General features: G+C 36.0%; 1 protein-coding gene across 1 annotated transcript in view; it reads left to right on the top strand.

Moving 5' to 3' along the window:
• The window catches only part of SLC19A3 (solute carrier family 19 member 3), a 59,074-nt gene extending 38,605 nt beyond the window's left edge, over window positions 1-20,469 (top strand). The window contains exons 5-9 of the mRNA XM_044670822.1: window positions 751-908; window positions 4,438-5,269; window positions 8,550-8,742; window positions 12,857-12,998; window positions 20,183-20,469. Of these exons, the coding sequence (XP_044526757.1) occupies window positions 762-908; window positions 4,438-5,269; window positions 8,550-8,742; window positions 12,857-12,998; window positions 20,183-20,350 (1,482 nt within the window). The 5' untranslated portion in view covers window positions 751-761 and the 3' untranslated portion in view covers window positions 20,351-20,469. The remainder of the gene's footprint in view (window positions 1-750; window positions 909-4,437; window positions 5,270-8,549; window positions 8,743-12,856; window positions 12,999-20,182) is intronic.
• The last annotated feature ends 1,048 nt before the right edge of the window (window positions 20,470-21,517 follow it).

Genomic DNA, 21,517 nt, shown 5'->3' with positions numbered 1-21,517 from the left:
AGAGAGAGAGAGAGAGAGAGAAAGAAAGAAAGAAAGAAAGAAAGAAAGAAAGAAAGAAAGAAAGAAAGAAAGAAAGAAAGAAAGAAAGAAAGAAAGAAAGAAAGAAAGAAAGAAAAGAAAGAAAGAAAGAAAAGAAAGAAGGAAGGAAGGAAGAAAACTGTAGGGTCAAAGAGAAAACCTATGTCTCAGAATTTAAAACTTCTATGTGGTTCTGTATTAGCTTCTCCCTTTTTATCTTTCTTGTATCAGTTTCTGCTCTAGGGGCATCAATTCTACTCTTGCTCCTTTTTGTTTGTTTGTCTGTTTTTTACTTGTAAATGGAGAAGGTGGGACTAGCTGAGCTTTCCCTGGATTTCTAGGATCTTATGGTTCTGCGTTAAAAGGTATAAAGAGGATTCTACTTGATAGGAGTCACCCCTCAGGAATTTTATGATGCTTTTGAAGGAATGAAGGGGATTTTACTTGGTAGTAATCACTCCTGGAATCTGCTTTAACTCGGGCTGAGAAAGCAATACATGTAACATTACCTCCAACCTTGTGAAGTTACTATTTGTTTCCAAGGAGTTAGGAAGAGTAACCTCATCTTTCAATTTCTATCCTCTAACCTTGGGCTCATTTCATTCTTGAGGAGAAAGGAAGAGTGTGGCTTGGAGAGGTAATCCAGAATTTTTGTGGAAAGTAATTTGCTTTTATCTTTAAAGAAGAAACTTGGAGCATCAGTCTCTGTTCATGATCTTTGTATTTTTTCAGTCTAACCAACCATGGATTGTTATAAAACAAAGCGTCAGTCCTGGATTTTCCCCACCGTCATTCTCTGTATCTATGGATTTTTCTCCATGGCTAGACCTTCAGAACCATTCCTCACACCTTACTTAATTGGACCTGATAAGAATCTGACACTCAATGAGGTAAATTAAATGATAGATTCATCCAGAAACAAGAGTATGTTTGTGATATTGTGTGTGTGTGTGTGTGTGTGTGTGTGTGTGTGTGTGTGTACATGCTGGGGGTGGGAGGGGGAGGGTTCATGTTCTACATGGACTGAATTCTACCTACTCTCAAGTTACAACCAAAAATCTTGGGACTTTAACTCAACTTCAGGTAAGATAAACAAATGGGGGTGTTGAAGGATTCTCTGGTATTTGTTGTAGGAGAAATTTAATGGCTTAGCTCCTCTACTCGGTTCAAAAAGAACTGGGGCCCAGAGCACCCCAATAAATAGTTCCACCTCTAGGACTCCTTCTTCATGGTACAGGAGTTAAGAAGCCATCCGGGGTTCTGGAAAGGAAGACAAGTTGGAGAAGCCCCAGAATAGTTTAATCTTTTCTTTGCTTCATCCTAAAATTGTTGCAAGGACAATTTCCTAGCTTCCCTTGGATTCCATTACTCTCCACTCAAAAACGAAAGTCACCTTTAGGTAGCCAGAACCTGTCTAAACTGGGTAACCCAGCACTTAAAAGAATTTTCCCCAAGAAAAAAAAGGGAAGATAACATAGTTAGGCATTCTCTTTGATGTAAAAACACTATGGCAGCCTTTCCATTGTTTTGTAAAATGAGAAAAGATAAGGAAAAGCTTTCACTTCTCTTTCCATATTAACTGTAACATTTTTAGGATGTAGCAAAGAAAAGTTGAAACTATCCTGGGGTTTCTCCAACTTGTCTTCCTTTCCAGAGCCCTCGATGGCTTCTTAATTCCTGCATCAGTTTTAGTTTGCAGCAAACTTGAAAAGAAAAAAGCTGCTGTGCCCATTGTATTAGGATTGTGCCTCTAGAACTGGAAGGTATTTTAAAGGACTTCTGGTTCAACTCTCTTCCCCTGGGGAAGAACAAAAAGATAACGTGACCTTGTCCAAAGTCCCACAGACTGCGATAGGATTCCACCTCTGGGTTTAGGATTCTAGCTTCCGCTTAAGCCTGGGAGGAGGTTCTAATGTGTGGACTAATTCTTGGGGGAGGGCTAGATCCGTGGGAGAAACTTTATCAAATAATTCAACCTCCTGACAAATCTAATAATAATAGTAACAGCTAACATTTATATAGCACCTACTATGTGCCAGACACTGCTCTTTACAAGTATTATCTCATTTGATCCTTATGTCAACCCTGAGAGGTGGGTGCTATTATTATCCTCATTTTATAGATGAAGAAACTGAGGCAAACAGAGGCTAAATTGCTTATACAGGGTCATATACATAGTAGGTGTCTGAGGCTGAATTTGAATACTGGTCTTCCTGTCCTTGGTCCAGTGCTCTATCCACTATACCACCAAGCCATTTCTGATATATTAGACAGAGAATACGGCTCAGAAGGTGTCATTGCATTATTGGCTTATAAGAGGCTCTTGAGACTAGAAAGTGACAGGAAAAGACAAACAAGTTTAAAAACAGCAAGGATACTAAATATATAAATAATAGATATTACAATATTGGTAGAAAGAAAAAAAACACTTGGAATTAATGCAGTTCAGGAATAATCGGACCAAGTTTGGCACTAAAAAGAGATGGGAAAAGTGCATTCCTTCAGCCCCTACCCTGGCTTCATTGCCAAAATGAGGGACTATGGGTATGGAAAGCCTTGAATGACTTCTGAACTGTTCACCTTTCATTTTCTGGGAGGGAGGGAAAGGGAAACATTGGGAAATGTAGGTGGAAGGGCCTTAGGGGCTGGACCTCTGATTTCACTCTCACTCCTAAAAGAGAAAACTCCCTCTCCCAATAATGGTTTGTCATTTTCTCTATTACTGAGAGCCTAAAGCACTGAAAGGTTAGTTTATTTGCCTGGAACCACAGAGTTAATGAGGGTTTGCTTGAACCCAGGTCTTTCTCGATCCATAGCTAGCTTTTTTCTGCTATGCCAAGCTGGTTTTCTATGTAAGTCAGTGTCTTAGCCTTTTTGCAGCTCAGGGATTCCTTTGGCAGTCTAGAGCCTTTAGACTCCTTCTCAGGGTAATAATTTTAAATGTATTAAATGAAATGCCCAGAATTGCAAAGGAAATCAGTTATACTGAAATAGCCTTCTATCTCTTTATCTGTCTTTGAAAAACAAGTTCACTTACTCCAAGTTTAGAATCCCAGATGTTAATAATATAAAAAGCAAACGAGAACAATAAAAAAAAAACTTTTAAAAATTGGCACAATTCTATGTAGATTTAGAAAAATAGCTATAGATCTATAAAGGCATAGATATGGCTATAGATCTGTATCTATATCTTTTCATATATACATATTTGCATGCATGTGTATATAAGGGGATATACATGTTTGTGTTTATATATACATATATGTTATGTGTGTTTGTATATATGTATATGCATATGTGTGGCTAGAGAGAGAATGATAGATGAGACAGATGGATGTGTGGGTAGATGGATAGACAGACAGACAGACAGACAGACAGATAGATAGATAGATAGATAGATAGATAGATAGATAGATAGATGGATGGATGGATAGATGGATAGATAGATAGTAAATAGATAGGCTGATATGCAATTCCTAATGATTAGGTCAAACCAAAGACAATGAAAAATCTTGCAAATTAGTTTCCACCAGGGTAGGAATCAGTCCAGGAAGACAAAGCTTCATTTCTATAGGGAAATACATATATAATTAACAATAGCATCTTGTTCTTAGGGTGGTACAGTCTAAGCTAAGGCTGCATTGCCTCAGGGCAGGTTTCTGGGTGCTGCTTTTACTCAGTGTATTCCCTTCTTAACCAAATACTGAATGCTAGGAGTTAATCTAAGGACAATCCTAGAAGCACTTATCCAACTCCCATTGTATAGAGGGCTAATGGTAGACTCTGGGGGAAATACAAAAACAAAAATAATATAGTCTCTGCCCTAAGGGAGCTTCCATGGGATGGGAAGGAAGAGGCTACTAAGCAGGTACTATATATGAGATAATATATGGGAGAGAGCACCCAGAAAAGTTTGATTTTAAATATAAGGTGAGCCTTGAAAGAAGTCTTAGGCAATTAAAGAGGCAGAAGTGAGGAAGACATTCATGCAAGGCCTGGATAATAATGGTCTCTGCAGACTTACAGAAGATAAAAGTAAGGCAGGAAAGAATCTTCCAAAAATAAGAGTTCTCCTTTGATAACTGCAGAATACACCTTGGAAATAATTGCCCTGGGTCTGTCAACTTTGCAAATCTGGCTTTGGAAAATCTGTTTTCTGCTTCTCTTTTCACTGATGGGAGGAAATCAAAAGATCCTAAATCAGAGCAGTAATGTTATACTGGACCAAGTATTCAATCTAGTCTTCACTGATTTCATTCATCTCAAATGGGATAAAATTTGTAAGCAGTACCTAGCACGTAGTGGGTGCTACAGAAATTCTAGCTATTATTAATTCACTGTCTTTCATGTGTAAGAAGCTTTGAGTTGCCTCATTGTCATGTTATACATCCTTTTTTTTTCCCCCTCCGGACCTCACAGGTCTCTAATCATATGTTTCCAGTTTGGACTTACTCTTACTTGGTGCTGCTGTTCCCTGTGTTTGTGCTGACTGATTACCTTCGGTATAAACCTGTCATCATCTTACAGGGAGTTAGCTTTGTGGTTACGTGGCTGCTGCTCTTATTTGCCCAAGGATTATTAGCCATGCAGATTGTGGAATTTTTCTATGGGTTGGCCACTGCCACAGAAGTGGCCTATTATTCCTACATTTACAGTGTGGTCAGTGTGGAACATTACCAGAAAGTAACAAGTTACTGTAGAAGCATCACACTAGTGGCTTACACCGCTTCTTCTGTCCTGGGACAACTCTTAGTCTCCCTGGCACATGTACCTTACTTTTACCTCAACGTTATAAGCATGGTTGTTGTCTCCTTGGCATTGGTTTTCTCATTTTTTCTGCCAATGCCCCAGAAAAGCATGTTCTTCCATAAAAAAAACAATGCAGAAGAAAGTTCTCCAGGATCGCCAGGCAAGGATGAAATTCTAGAGACGCCTAGTCATGGACGCTCCGTCAGCCAAGAAGGTGGTACCATTTCAGAATCACCAGCCAAATCAGGAAGGCAGCAAGAAAGCAGATTACTTGACCTCCAACATAAAAACCTGATGCTGAGGGTGTTTTTGCAGTGGTGCCAAGACTTGAAGGACTGCTACTCAACCAAACATCTTTTTTTCTGGTCCATTTGGTGGGCTTCTTCCACAGCTGGCTATAACCAAGTGTTAAACTATGTCCAGATTCTATGGGATCACAAGGCACCATCTCAGAGTTCTGATGTGTATAATGGAGCAGTAGAAGCTGTTGCAACATTTGGTGGTGGGTATACAAAGCTGGAGATTTCTTTTTCAGTAAATTAAACAAAAACAATGCCAGTCATTGGGGATACAAAAGAAGCCAGGTTTTTTCTGTTCTGTTTGCCTCAGTTTCCTTAACTGTAAAATTGGGATAATAACCTACCTCTACTGTGGGGATCAAAAGAGATTATATGTGTAAAGAGCTTAGCATAATTTCTGGTCAATAGTAAGGACTGGTAAGTAAGTAAATAGACCCTATATAAATGTTAGCTATAAAGAGCTACATAAAAGCAAAAAGGAAATGATCACTGTATACAAGGTACCATTTTTTTGTCCCACATTTACTAAGTATCCCCAGCTACTACTACAGTACTACTTGCCTCCATCTGTCATCCCTACTCTGTCACTTTCATTCTCTCTCTTTCTTCTGGCTCATTCCCTACTGCCTACAGACATACCCATGTCTCTCCTATCTGGAAAATGATTCTTCCTTCCCTGCTAACTACTATTGTCCTATATCTCTTCTGTCTTTTATAACTAAATGACTAGCTCAAAAGGACTTTCACAATAGGTTCCTTCACTTTCTCTGCTCTCACTCTCTTCTCTTTTTTTTTTTTAACCCTTGTACTTCGGTGTATTGTCTCATAGGTGGAAGATTGGTAAGGGTGGGCAATGGGGGTCAAGTGACTTGCCCAGGGTCACACAGCTGGGAAGTGGCTGAGGCTGTGTTTGAACCTAGGACCTCCTGTCTCTAGGCCTGACTCTCACTCCACTGAGCTACCCAGCTGCCCCTCTCACTCTCTTCTTAAAGAGAGATATGGCTGTCCCTCCATGCCTAGATCTCTCTCTTCATCTCTGCCTCCTAGCTGCCTTGATTTCAAGCCTCAACTAAAATTCCAACCTTCTGCAAGAGGTCTCAATCTTCCTTACTCCTAGTGCCTTCCCTTATAAGGAGACTACCACCAATTTGCCATTATTTATATTGTTTGTGTCTGTTTCCTTGTATGTTGTCTTCTTCACATTATACTGCGAGCAGGGTCTTTACAATTTAATTTATTTTATTTTATTTTTGCTTTTCTTTAGTTCCCTAACAGCTAGCATATGGTAGAAACCTAATAAACACTAGTTGGCTGATTGACTGACTAGTTGACTAATCTGATGTTAGAAGTCAACTAAACAATAGAGACATTTATTTTCTTAATTGAAAACCAAAAGAGACTTTGAAGATATTTTCTAGGAAGTGAGATGGTTCCACACCCATGTCTTTATTGAAATTTTCAGGAAACCCATTGTAAAGCTCATTCTTTTGACCCCTTTCTTCTTGGAGAGTGTAGTTTGAGCTTTAGAAGTCTTGGACCATTCTTTCTGATTGCTCCACTTAAATGCATTTCCTTCCCTTTTGATTTTCTGTACCTGTTTCTGGACAGAAGCCATTTCCATTTTCTTTTACAGATATTATTACCTAGCCTGTGTTTAGAAAGGGCAAAAATTTTACAAAATCATAAAAGCTTGGCTTTAAAGGTCTTTCATTTTCTAAACACAGATGTCATCTGTGAGAGAAGAAAATCATTCTAATTACTTTCTGTTTCCTAAGCAAACTCTGTAAAATTAGAATGAATACATTTATATATGTGTGTACATATATATGTATATACACATACATACATTCAGGTGTCTGTGTGTGTGTCCATGCTGTCTTTTCCAAAGAATCTAAGCTCCTTGAGGACAGGAACTGCCTTCATATCCTGAGTACCCAGCACCACGCTGGGCACTTAGTTTATGCTTAATAAGTACTATTTTATTGGCAGACCTAAGATCTCATCGAAATTTGACCACACCTACAAGGGATCAAACAGAAGACTAAAAAAAATCTCAACTAAAAATAATGACTGCATAGCCCTCAGTCTTAGTCCATATATTCAGAGGATTAGATACTGAAATTGAGAAGGAGAGAGCAAGTACAGACAAGATCTTGCAACTGTTAAGGAACTTGAAAAAACAAAAGCAAAAAGCTTTGGAACTTGGGTTTAAGCAGGAATGATCCAGCTAGAACCAACTTGTAAAGTCTGATTACTAAGTTTTCAGGGTTAATGCTACAAATCAGTGCTTGATTGCTTTTTTTTTAGTTAAACTTTTCTTTTATTTTTAGATCTGTTTTTTCTCTCTCCCATCTTTCCTCTGTTTTATCTAACCTCACCTGAGAAAGCAAGGAAAAAAAAAAACCTTTGTAATAAAAATGTATTCTCAAACAAAACATATTCTCAACATTGGCTATCAGACCCAATTTCTTTTCTTATTAAGTCCTTGATTTTTGTCTTAGTATCAATTTTAAGACAGAAGAACAGCAAGAACTAGGCAATGGGGGTTAAATATCTTGCCTGGGGTCACACAGGTAGGAAGTCTCTAAGGCCAGATTTGTACCCAAGTCCTCCTAAATCCAAGCTTGGTAGCTTTGACTGATTATTTTGTCAATTGTCTAGACTTAAGAAAGTGATAGAGAAAATTTTAGTAATGTAAATTAAATTTTAAAATGTATCCTACATTTTTTTTTCTTCAGAACAAGCACTTCACTGGGACACTAGGTGGATCAGGTTTTTAGTCCTTGGCTCAGTTACTTAATATCTAGGCTGATTCAGTCTCTGGGTCATACTTTCATCACATGAGCAGTTGAGGGTTCTGGACTTGGTGACACTATCATCTTCTAGTCTCAATATACCCTGAAACAAAACTACAAAGGAAACATTTCATTATTGACAGGAAAAATAAAGAGGGATTTTTAGCAAAGTGGTGAATTTTTGTCAAACTAAAATCCCATAAGGGATTTCTTTTTACAATAGTCTGGTCCTACATTCATAATTTCACACCATGCTTTTGTATAGAATTTTCATGTCTAGAATAACATAACCCCTTTTTACTTTCATCTCATAGAATTTCTTTAGTCTTTATAAGCACAGCTCAGGTGTCACCTCTTCCAGGAAGTCTATCCTATCCCTCATATTTGTGAGTATTCTTGCCTATTTGAAAGTGCTTTGTACTGTATTGCAGAATCAGATAACATGAGTTCAAATATTACCTCTTGATGCTCTTTACCTATGTGATCTTGTACTTGTCTCTTCACCTCTCTAGGCTTCCATTTCTTCATCTATAAAAGGAGGTCATCTACTAACTCTGACCCCTCCAGCTCTAGAGCAATGATTTGATCATCCATGAATTATTAAACAAGATTTCTGATTTTTTTTTTTAAATAGGTGTTCCCTAGACTGGCACAAATAACAAGCTGATCTTTATTCTCTTCCTTGAAGGTGCTTTGGCAGCCTTTGCCATGGGATATCTAAAAATCAACTGGGATCTTTTGGGAGAACTGGCTTTAGGAATCTTCTCAGTCCTAGATGCTGCTTCACTATTCCTCATGCATTTCACCAACAACATCTGGGTGTGTTATGCTGGCTATTTGATTTTCAAATCAGGTTATATGCTTCTCATAACCATTGCAGTGTAAGTATTACTGTATTTCCCTCAAATTTGTCTTAATTTCTTATTTAAGAAATACATCCTTCTCTTTCTTTGGATAACAGAACCATTTTACCTACTTGAGATCTGTCTTGAATGCATCTATTCTTTTATTGTCAGTGGCAATGCAATGATTTACCTTGCTATCTGAATTTTGCTGAGAACAATGAATCTAGGAAAAGGTTAATTGTGTTGAACAGTCACTTTGGCAAGGATATGTCATCAGATTTTGATTTGATTTTGTTTTGTTTTGCAAATTATCATAACAGGATATGATTCCATTGTGTGTTCACTGGTGAGGTTGCTTTCACTCCCAATCTCTGGTTGGGTAATCCTAGGATATCTCTCTCTCTCTGTGAAACCAGTTTTAGAAATGTTCCCAGGAAAATGAAATAAAGATACCCTGAGAGACCTAGATGCAAAGATTATTTAAAGATCAAAATCCCACAGATGTTCTTTAAAACATAGAAGCCAAGGTCCGCCCTAATTCATAAGGAAAGTCAAAATATGCTATAAGGAAAACATTAAGAATGCTAAAGATGCGAAGATAGTGCTCCATGATGCCAGGAAAAAAACACCTGAAGGAATGAGGTATTCATTGCTCACAACTTCCTCTTTGGTAACTCTGATCAGTGATAAAATAATCAACTGATAATAGCATCTAACATTCATTGGTTTGCATAATGTGGGCTTAGGGCATGCACACTAAATCTATAATCCAATGACCCTTCCATGATCTACTCAGAAAATAGAGTAACATCAGTCCTATTCCTTCTACTTAAGCCTCTGCAGGGAAGATAGAGACAAATTCACTTCCATAAAATCTTTCAAGAGCTCTACCTCTGAAAATTGAGATCTTCTTAGTCTCTTATCCATTAGTCACAGAACCTAGATGAAAAATAGCAAAAATAGGTCATACGTTCATACCAGCCCTTGGCACATTTCTGTTTTTTAAATGGAATTATGAATAAAAATTTGTTAAATGCTTCCTTTATGGCAAGGGCTAAGTTCTTAACAAGCTTTTGGTGTTGTGGACTTCTGTCAGTCCAAATTCTATAGTAAGAATCAGTTTGGAGTAAAAGCCAAAATATTATTATTATGTTACATGTATTATATCATATATCCTATATATATTATATAGGAGAAAAATCACAGAGTATAGGCTGGCAAATTAGAGCTACAAGAATTCTCAGAGGCCGCCTAGTTTCCTTGTTGTTTCCAAAATGGTTGAATCTATTTGTATCTTGACCAGCAAGATATAAATGTGCCAGCCAATTAGACAGATGTGAAAGGAAATTTTAAGAGTTGCTTTAATTCATATTTCTTCTGGTGTTAGTGATTAGGAACATTTTATCTTATAGTTCTTGATGCATTTACTGATTATTAATTGAGAAATGGCTCTTGGTCTTATAAATTCAAGTTATTTCCCTACCCATCTTGGATATCAGACTTTTATCAGTGACATTCCAATAGTAAATCTTATGCAAAAGTTCACACAGTGCTTGTAAATTCAGTTTTCTTGTCCATGAAACTTAGAACTTTGAAAATTATCTAAGTGTTATTCCATATTTAGAGTTAACTGCAGCACAGAGATTATATGTGAATGTGACAATCCTCGTCAAGGTTAGGGTATCCTGTCCATTTGGGTTGTTGGGTTCCAAACTTCTCACATAAGAGGTTACCAAATTAGTTATCCTTCAAGTGAAGTTAAACCTTTCCTTTGGTCTGATGGCAAGGAATTTCATGTACTTAAAAAAACAAAACACCCAGTTGGTCATTTCAGGACCCACAGTGCCAGCCTACTGTTCTTCCAAGAATTCATAAGCCACTGCCTTTATAAAACTTGTCTAAACCTGATATGGGATAGATGTCTAAGCACTTGTTCAAAATGAATCAAGGTTCCAGCAAGGGACAATCTTGCATACCAAGAGAAAAACCTCTAAAAGGCATTCTAATATTTTTTTGAAGAAAATAACTGTTATTTAAGTGTTTTTTTTTAAAGAAAATAAGCAATAGTAGGGCTATCTTTGCTCAATAGATGGACTACTAGCGTTATAAATAAAAATTTAAATAAAAAACATAAAACAGCATTTATGAGTAAAGAGAGAGAAAGAGATAGAGAAAGTGATAGGTATCAGTCTTTCGAACTTTAGGCAGTAATCCAGTTCTCCGTGGCAGTCAGCTTGCCACTTGCCACAGATCAAAAGATTAGATAAAGCTCAGAGATAAATGCCAACCCAGAGTCAGGTAAAGAAGCCAGCAGAGAACTATTCTACTTCCCATCCTCACTTTTCAAATCCTCTCACTTCTCCTCCCCTTCCTTGGCCAATGGCTTTCAAACATCATGTCGTCTGCCCTACTGTGGTGACATTACTGGAGGCCATCAGATCATCGGGCACGGCACATGATTCTGTGACTCCTGTATCCCACCATGAGATGCCTTGGGATGGAAGCATTTTACTTCACACACTAGTTAAGGAATCCAGAAGATTTGGATCCAAATTCTACCACTGGCACTTATTGTATGACCTGAAACAAATCAATTAAATTCCTACTTGGTTACACTCAACATTACTGAAGGGAAGTTCCACCCTGGAAGTTGCCCAGGATGACAAATCATAGCTTCTTGAATTCTTTATAAGTATTGTTTAGTAGGACCCTTGTGAGACTTATTTTGTGGCCTGGATTTTGTCATTTTCCATTGGGACAATCTATTCTGATTTAATTGTATGCTTCATGTATGGTTTGATTTGTTGTTGTTGTTGTTGTTAATTTGAGATCCTCAATTCATTTGACAAATATTAATACCTTACTATGTGAATAGCACTGAGGAAGAAACAAAGAGAAATACGACATCATTCTTCCTCCCGAGGAGTTTATCGTCTACAAAGACTGTGAGATTTAAAAAGAAAAAGAAAAAAATTAGAATAGGAAACAATTTTATTAAATATAACTGATAAAAGGTTGATATCCAAAATACAGGGGAAATTAACACAGATACATAACATTAAGACCTATTTCCCAATAAATAAGTAGCAAACAGGAACAATTTTCAAAAGGAATTTTGAATATATGAATAATCTGTGATTCATAAAGACCCCTCCTTTGAAAAGTGTATAATCTATGACTTAGTAAACAAATCATAAGGCATAGAAGGCAGGTAGGTGCCACAGTGCCAGGCCTGGAGTCAGTAAGACATCTTCCCAAGTTCAAATCTGACCTCAGAAGTTTTTTAGCTAAGTGACTCCAGACAAGTTACTTTATCATTTTTGCTTCAGTTCCCTCATCTGTAAAATGATCTGGAGAAGGAAATGACAAATCACTCTTTGCAAAGAAAACCTCAATTGGGATTATAAAGAACTGGGCATGACCAAAAGTGGCTGAACAACAAGGCACAGAGAAATTACATAACTTGTGTCCCAGGTGGGATTCAAACCCTCGTCTTCCTGATTCCAGTCCTAGCCCTGTATCAAAAAATTCTATGCCACTACTTCTCAGTTTTGAAGAGAACTCTTTTTTTTGTTGTTTGTTTTTTTGAGATTAGTTCTTCTTTTCTTGCCTAAGCTGGAAAGACAGAGGCTACTCACAGGCCAGACTCATCCCTGATCAGCAGGAAAGCTTTCATTTGTCCTGTTTCTGGCCTATGTTGTTTTGTCCCTCCTTATGCAACTCGCTAGATCTCCGTTCCTAGGAGCTCACTCTATTGATTCTAAACTTAGACTGAACAGCTTTAGCACAACAGCAGCTCAGACCTCCCAAGCTTTAAGAGATTTATCAGCATCGGCCTCCCCAGGAGCTAGGATTTTAAGTTTGTGCCAAAGATAAGGAATAGGGCTTCAATAGATGTTCCAAATTTCCCCTCTTCTTCTTCTACCCCCTTGATTTTTCCTCCATCTCACTCTTCATTGTTTCTAGAAGATGACTAAAAGTGGGCTAGACATCCCCACTAGGACAATGATTTATCTACCCTAAAAGCCCTGCTCCTAAGACCAACAAAGGAACCTGTCTTTTGCTGTTACCTTTTGTGTGTGTGTGTGATATTAATACACAGATATTAGCTTTTAGATATTGGTGATATTGACCATTTATGTCATGTTAGATTTCAGATTGCAGTGAACCTCAGCATGGAGCGTTATGCTTTAGTCTTTGGAGTCAACACCTTTATGGCTTTGGTGATTCAGACCATAATGACATTAATCATAGTTGATTCTAGAGGTCTGAATCTGCCCATCAATATTCAGGTAAGTTTCCTTAAGCTAAATTCTTCTGGGAACTGGGGTGGAAGAGCTGTAATTAGGCAGCATGATGAGGTAATGGATAGAGTGCTAGACTTGAAGGGAGGAAGATTTGAGACAGAATCCTGCCAAGTGAATTAACATTCTGAAGCCCCCTGCAGATGCTAACGAGCTAGATAGATGCTAGCCACTATTAAGGATGGACTGAGATGGAAAATAGGACCTTTGCCCCCAAACTAAGAAACTTAGAAGGTAGTAACTTCAAAGTCTCAGGGAATGCTTTCTCCAGTGGGAGCACCATCATCAGCTCTGGTCTCACTATCTAATTAACAGCTTTGGCCAGTCCAGAAACACACAAATCTCCAAGTTTTCTCAGGCTAATTCTTCCCTGCCACTGCAGCCACAGTTATTCTACCTTCACTTGCCAAAGGAGAGCATAGATGGCAAATTGCTATTTTTGCATGGTAAAATGATTTCTAAAGGAAATTCCTTCCAAGTTTAGAAATAGAAATCACCATAGTAAGGTGTAAACTATAGATCCTTTTCTCTTATTATCTAAAAAGAAAAAAAGAAAAAAACAAGAAATAGAGGAACTGATCTAAAACAGAAAAAAAGAGAAAGACAGGAGGTGATTTAACATAGAAACTGCTGGGATCTTTTGTGAGTTGTTATCTTCACTGAAGGAAGAACAAAAGGAAAAAAGCTTAGACTTCAATAAGCGAAGCCTAGCTATGTATTAGAAAATACAAGGAGTTCAAAAGTAATGCTTTATATTTTCTAATAATGAAGTATTAAAATGATTTCTAATTGATCATTCAATAAAGCTAATGCTCATTTGTCTGAGATATCCATCATCTTCCTACCTTAATGCAAAATAATTAACTGAGTAACATATTTTTTAATCTTCTATCATTTTTATTTTTTTCTCAACTATAAATAATTTTTAACATTCATTTTTTCCATTTTTAAGGTGCAAGCTTTCCCCCCTCTACCTCCTTTCCTAGTTGAGGAGGCAAACAATTTAATGTAGATTATATATCTGCAGTCATGCAAAACATATTTCAACATTAACATGTTACCAAAGGAAATATAAGTCAAAAGAAAAAGTTTTAAAAGTATGCTCCAATCTGCATTCAGACTCTATAATTCTTTCTCTGGAGTTGGGTAGTATTTTTCATCATGGGTCCTTCAGAACTGTCTTGGATCATTGTATTGCTGGGAATAACTGCATTCATTGTTGAGCATTGTTTAATACTGTTATTACTATGTAAAATGCTCTCCTGGTTCTACACCCTACAATTTGCATTAGTTCATATAAGTTTTCCCAGGCTTTTTTGAAAGAATCCTGAATATCATCAGCACAATTATATCCCATCACACCATATATACCACAATTTGTTTAGCCATTCACCAATTGATGGGCATCCCTTCAGTTTCCAATTCTTAGCTACCACAAAAAAAGGTGCTATATTTTTGTACATAGAGGTCCTCTTTCCTTTTCTCTGATCCAAACCTAGAAGCAGTATTACTGGGTAAAAAAAAGGGTTTGTTTAGTTTTATAGCCCTTTGTGCATAGTTTCCAATTGTTCTTCAGAATGCTTGGTCAATTAACAACTCCATAAACAGTGCATTGCTGTCCCATTTCCCCATGTTCCCTCCAACATTTGTCATTTTATTTTCCTGTCATATTAGCCAATCTGATATGTATATAATAGTACCACATAGTTGGTTTAATTTTCATTTTTTCCAAATCAATAGTAATTTAGAGCATTTTGTATGACTATAGATAACTTTGATTTCTTTTGAAAACTGCCTATTCATATACTTTTATCACTTATTTTTGGTTAGATTTACCTAGTTCTGAGAAATTACAGTACAGTACTATACTTTTTTCCTGTATTTAATTTTTCCTTTAAGAATGTGGATGCTATGCTATTTGGTGCATTTATATTTAGTATTAATAATACTTCATTGTCTGTGGTCACTTGGCATAATGTAGTTTCCCTGCCTAACTCCTTTAATTCAATCTATTTTTGCTTTGGCTTTGCCCAAGATCATTGGTATCTCTGGTTTTTTTATTACCTCAGCTGAGGCATAAAAGATTCTGCTCCACCTCTTTAATTTTATTTTGTGTGTGATTCTCCATTTCATCTGTTTCTTTCAAATAACATACTGTATTGTCAAATTCCAGTGTTTAATCCATTTTCTAATCTACTTCTATTTTATGAATGAATTCACATTCACATAATGTTTACTGTATATTTTCTATTTATCCATCTCTGTCTCTGTCTGTCTATTTTATGAGTGTATTCACATTCACATAATGATTACTGTATATTTTCTATTTATCCATCTCTGTCTCTGTCTGTCCATCCATCCATCTGTCTGTCTGTCTGTCTGTCTTATTTCTCTCTCTTTCTCTCCCCTGCACCTCCTCAGAAGTCTGTTTGCTTTTGATCACTGGCTTCCTTAATCCATGCTCCTATCAGCCCCACCTCTTCCTTTATCCTGATCCCCTCCCACTTTCCTATAGGATAATATAGATTTCTATGCCAACTGAGTATGTAAGTTATTCCCTTTCATGACAACTACAATGAGAAAAGATTCGAGTATTGGCCACAACCCCACCTAACTTCCCCTCACTAAAAGCTCTTCCTTTTGTGCTTCTTTTATATGACATAATTTTTCCCATTCTACCAATACATCACTCTTTCTCACTCTTTAATTTAATTCATTTAAAATCATCCTATCATAATCAATTCATATCTATGACTTTCTAATTGTCTTAATAATAATTAAGCTTTGGGGAATTATGAATATCATCTTCCCATGTAAGAAGACTAAAAGTTTAACTTTTAAAAATCCCTTATAATTTCATTGTTCTGTTTACCTTTTTATGTTTCTCTTGAGTATTGTGTTCAAAAGTCAAATCTCTTCAGCTCTGGTCTTTTCATCAGAAATGCTTGAAATCCTATTAAATTATTCTTGGTTGTAATTCTATCTCCTTTACCTTCCATAATATCATATTCCAAGTCTTTTACTCATTTAATATAGAAGCTACTAAATCTTGTGTGATCCTGATTATGATTCCCTTGAACTGTTTTTTTGTTTCTGCTTGAAATATTTTCTCCTTTACCTGTAAGATCTGGAATGTGGCTATAATATTCCTGAGAATTTTCATTTGGGGATCTCCTTAAGGAGGTGATCAGCAGCTTCTTTAAATTTCTATTTAACCTTCTGGCTCTAGGATACCAGAGCAGTCTTCCTTGATAATTCCTTGATATATGATGTTGAGGCTCTTTTTTTTCAACATGGCTTTCAGGTAGTCTAATAATTCTTTGTATTTATGTTTGATCTGTTTTTCAGTTCTATTCTTTTTTTCAATGAGATATTTTGCATTTTACTCTCCTTTTTCATTAAAAAATTGTTTTATTGTTTCTTGATGTTTCATGGAGTTATTAGCTTCCATTTGCTCAATTTTAATATTTAAAGAATTATTTTCTTCAGTGAGCTTTTGATCTTTTTCCACTTAGCCAATTCTATTTTTTAAAGGCATTCTCTTCACTGGATTTTTGTGCCTCTTACCATTTGACCAATTCTGTTTTTTAAGCTATTATTTTATTCAGTATTTTTGTGCCTCTTTTAACAAGTTGTTGCTGCTCTTTTTATAATTTTCTTCTATCACTCTTAATTTTTTTCTTTTTCTAATTCAAATTTTATAAAACCATTGGAATCAAGCATTTCTATATACAAAGAAAAAGATAATACACAAATGAAATCAGAAATTTCCTATATGTTTACTTTACTTTTCTTCAAACCTACACAGTGTCCCAGCCCCACTCCACCATCCTTGAATCACAAAAGGTATAGTTTGGGTAGCCAAAATGTACATATAAATTAAATATTTCCTATTTCACCTTTCTGTTCACTTTCTGGAGATAATATTCACAGTTATTCTTCCAACATTAATTCTGTGGATGTGTATTTCTCCTGTTTCTACTTACTTTACTGTTCATTATTTCATGGAGTTCTTTCTAAGGTTTTGTAAAATCAGTCTGTTCATCATTTCTTATGGCACAGTAGTATTCCATCACAATCATATACCACAATTTGTTCATCCATTCCCCAACTGGTGGACATCCCCTCAGTTTCCAATTCTTTGCCACTACAAAATGAATTACTATAAATATTTGGGGATATATAGGTTCCTTTCCTCAACCCAGAAATAGTATTGCTGCATTTAAGGGCATACACAGTTTTATAATTTTCTGGATATAATGCCAAATTTCTCTCCAGAATTGTTGGATCTGTTTATAGCTCTACAAGAAGTGCATTAGTATCCTTGTTTTTTCATGTGGCCTCCTGCATTTGCTACTTTGCCCTTTTGTTATCTTAGCCAACCTGATGGGTGTGAGGTGATATCACAAGAGTTGTTTTGATTGCATTTCTCTATTCTGTAGTGATTTAGAGAATTTTTCATTTACCTATATTTGGTGTCATTTTCTTCGTCCAAAAATTGTCTGTTCATATCTTTTGCCTATTTATTAATTGGGGGATGATTCTTTTTTTTTTTTTTTAAACCATTACCTTCCATCTTGGAGTCAATACTATGTATTGGTTCTAAGGCTTAGAAGAGTGGTAAGGGTAGGCAATGGGGGTCAAGTGACTTGCCCAGGGTCAAACAGCTGGGAAGTGTATGAGGTCAGATTTGAACCTAGGACTTCCTGTCTCTAGGCCTGGTTCTCAATCCACTGAGCTACCCAGCTGTCCAGTGATGATTCTTATAGAAATAAATTACTATTTTTATAAGTTTGTCAACTTTCTCTATATATTTTAGATATGAGACCTAAAGTCTGTCTATAAAATTTTCCCCCAGTTTTCTGCTTTCCTTCTAATCTTGGCAGCATTTATTTTATTTGTATAAAAAACTTCTTAATTTAATGTACTCAAAATTATCAATTTTACATTTCACACTGCTGTTCTCCATCTCTTGTTGACTCATTAATTCCTTTCCTATCCATAAACCTTATAGGTAATATGTTCCCTCTTCTTCTGATTTACTTATGGAATCTCCTTTTATGTCTAGATCATGAATCCACTTTGATTTTATCTTAGTAAATGGTGGGAAGATATTGGTCTATACCTCATTTCTGGCAAACCAGTTTCCATTCCAGTAATTTTTACCAAAGAATGATTTCTTATCCCAAAAATCAGATCTATGATTTTGTCAAATGCAAGATTATAATCTTTTCTACAGCTTGTTGTATGTCTATTCTATTCCACTGATCTACCTTTCTATTTCTTATCCAGTACCAGATAGTTTTGATAATTATTTCTTTATAATACAATTTAAAATCTGATAGCTCCTTCCTTTATGTATTTTATTAATTCACTTGATATTCTAAGAAATTAATAAGGAAAACTTCCCTAATAGTCTAGAACTAGAAGGTTAAATAGAAATTAAATTAAAAGAATCATCTCGTGAAAGAGATACTAAAATAAAAATACCCAGGAAAATTATAGTCACATTCTAAAAAGGAGAAAATATTTCAAACAGTCAGAAAGAAAAAACAATTCAAATATTGTGGACCCAAAGTCAGGATCACACAAAATTTAGAGGTTTCCATGTTAAAGGACCTGAGAGCTTAGACTTTGATATTTGGAAGGCTAAGTAGTATCTATCTAAAACCATCAACAAGCATTATCTATAATGGATATAAGCTAAAAGCCTTCCCAATAAATTCAGGAGTAAAGCAAGGATGCCCATTATCACTACTAAATGCTAAGTATAGCAATTAAGGGAGGAAAAAGAAATTGAAGGAATCAGAATAGACAGGGAATGACTGAACAAATTGTGGTATATGATGGTGACGGTATACTATTGTGTATAAGAAATGATGAGCAGGCTGACTTCAGAAAAATCTGGGAAAACTTACATGAACTAATGCAAAGTAAAGTGAGATGAACCAGAACATTGTACAGCAGTACTGTATACTGATGAACTGCAAGTGGCTTAGCTATTCTCAGCAATACAATGATCCAAAGCAATTCTGAAGGACTCTTGAGGGAAAATGTGATGCACCTCCAGAGAGTGCACTGATGGAGCCTAAATACTAATTAAAGTATAATATTTTTTCCTTTATTTTTGTGGAGGCTTCTTTTTGGTCTGTCTTCTGTATAACATGACTAGTATGGAAATATGATTTCCATGACTGCATATATATAACTTTTATCAAATTGCTTACCTTCTCAATGGGGCAGGGTGGGAAGGAAGGCCAGGAAAGAATTTGGAACTTGAACATTTTTAAATAAATGTTAAAATTTGTTTTTGCATATATTTAGGAAAAAACTAAATACTATGTTCATTAAAAAAATACTTAAATCCTATGAAAGTTAGAGATCTGAATTTTGCCTTCAGCAGGTTAGTGACCTTCAAATAGAAATACTTGGTCTATTAATTCTTTTCCCATAGTAGTGATGAGTTATACTTAGTTATTTCACCTGATTTCACCAATGAATTCACAAAGCCATAGATTGAGTTAAAAACCAGATCCAAAAGGATTTGGAATTCTCTGGCATTTAAAGCACTTTACAAACTGTGTCCTTCCTACTTTTCTATTTCTCTTACATTTTACTCATCATCCATATAATCTATAATCTAGTGATACTTTCCTACTTGATATTCTTCACACATGAATTCCATCTCCCAAGTCTGGGCCTTTTTTCACTGTCGCTCATATCTAGGTGCCCTCCTTCCTCAATTCTCTATCCTGGCTCCTTCAAGTCTCAGGTCAAATTTCAACTTCTCTAAGTGTTTTCCTGCAGCCTTTCCTATGTCTAATTCCTTTCCTTTGAGATTATTTTCCATTTACACTGTCTGTATCTTCTTTGTACATTATTGTTTACATGCTATCTCCCCATTGGAATATGAGTTCCTTGAGGGCAGGAAAAATTTTTGCTTTTCTATTATCCCTTATACTTAAGCCAGTACATGGAATATTATAAACATTTAATAAATGCTTATTGAACAAGTATGTTATGCTAATTGTCCCTTGAAGAGATCCTATGTGTGATCTTGGTCTCATTAGTCCCTATATTGTAAGCAAGCCACTAGCATCATTATACTTTAGCAGAGTAAAACACTGAAAATATGTATGTGTGAATGACTTAAGTCTATTTGTTTTTTCCAGTTCCTAATTTATGGAAGCTACTTTTTAGTCATTGCTGGAATTTTCATAGTGAGAAGTATTTATATAATCTATTCCATCAAATGCAAAAAAGAGAAAAGAGCTACTCTCACCTATCTGAACCAAAGTGAAGGAAAACCAGAGGAATGTATTGAATCAACAAAGCTTTAGTATCTACACTGGTCTCATTGTTTTACAGAAAAACAGAAAATTACATTGACTGAAAATGGGATAGTTTGAAAAATTAGATTTGTATGTTTTGCCATGAATCAAAATATACAAGCTGATTAAACTTTAGTTGACCTGTTCCAAACTGCCATCAATCTCAGTTTTGCTGGATCAGGTCTTTAGCTAATCTCAGGTCAAATTGGGTGTCACCAAAAAATTTGGTCACCCTGATTCATAGAGCCTTTCTACAGTGATCCAATGAAGAATAAGGGTTTCCAAATCCTAACTGCACTATTTGCAAGCCATAGTATATCATCAGGACAACTGAAGCTTTCTGACAATCTAAGGATGTGAAGGTGAGCATTTCTCTGTCTTCATAACCGCTAAATGGACCAGCCAGAATTTCCTTCCAGAAGAAGTCTGTTCTCGACAAAACAAATAGGTCCCATGAAAATGTTTGCTATTGCATCATTCTTCTTTCTTTGCAATTAAGCACACCTTCTGTACTACTTATAATTCTCCTAGAGAAATGCAGCCTTTTGTGCCTGTGTCTGAACGACACCCCACTGAACTCTAAAATGATGAAATTTTGCTGAGAAACTGTCATCACCATCACTCAATGGGACCCCAGCCACTTGTTCCTTATCTCATCTATCAAACCATCTATCAAACTAAAGCATAGGAATAAATTTCAGAAATTCCTTAGCTAGACTTGGCTCTGACTTCAGCTCCACGGTGGCCCATAAGTTTAAGTTTCACTCTTCTTCATTTTCCTAACATGGAAAATAGGAAAATGATATGGAGTAAAAGGATGTACTAGATATACTAGAGAAGGAAATGGCAAACCACTCCAGTATCCTTACCAGGAAAAGTCATGGGTCATGAAGAGTAAGACATGAGTGAATCAACAACAACAGTGACATGAAGTAAATCATTTTCTTATTGTTACCATATTTTAGAAAGAAAAGAAAGGATTTCTGAAATCTATTGAATTCTCCCTCAAAAAAGTGAGTGGGTCTTTTAAAATGCTATCAGTTATTTTATTCATTGATCTTCATTATCAAATGGATGTTGGTGGCAAATAAAAATTTTTTCTAACCTCCCACAGGTAATTTTTATTGATCATTAGGGCTTGCTCCTGCAAAGGGAATATGACAAATTAAATTGGAA

The sequence above is a fragment of the Gracilinanus agilis genome, chromosome 3 (genome assembly GCF_016433145.1).
Source record: "Gracilinanus agilis isolate LMUSP501 chromosome 3, AgileGrace, whole genome shotgun sequence".
Lineage (NCBI taxonomy): Eukaryota > Metazoa > Chordata > Mammalia > Didelphimorphia > Didelphidae > Gracilinanus > Gracilinanus agilis.
Note: the sequence above shows the minus strand (reverse complement) of the source record. Positions and strands in the feature narration are given on the sequence as shown.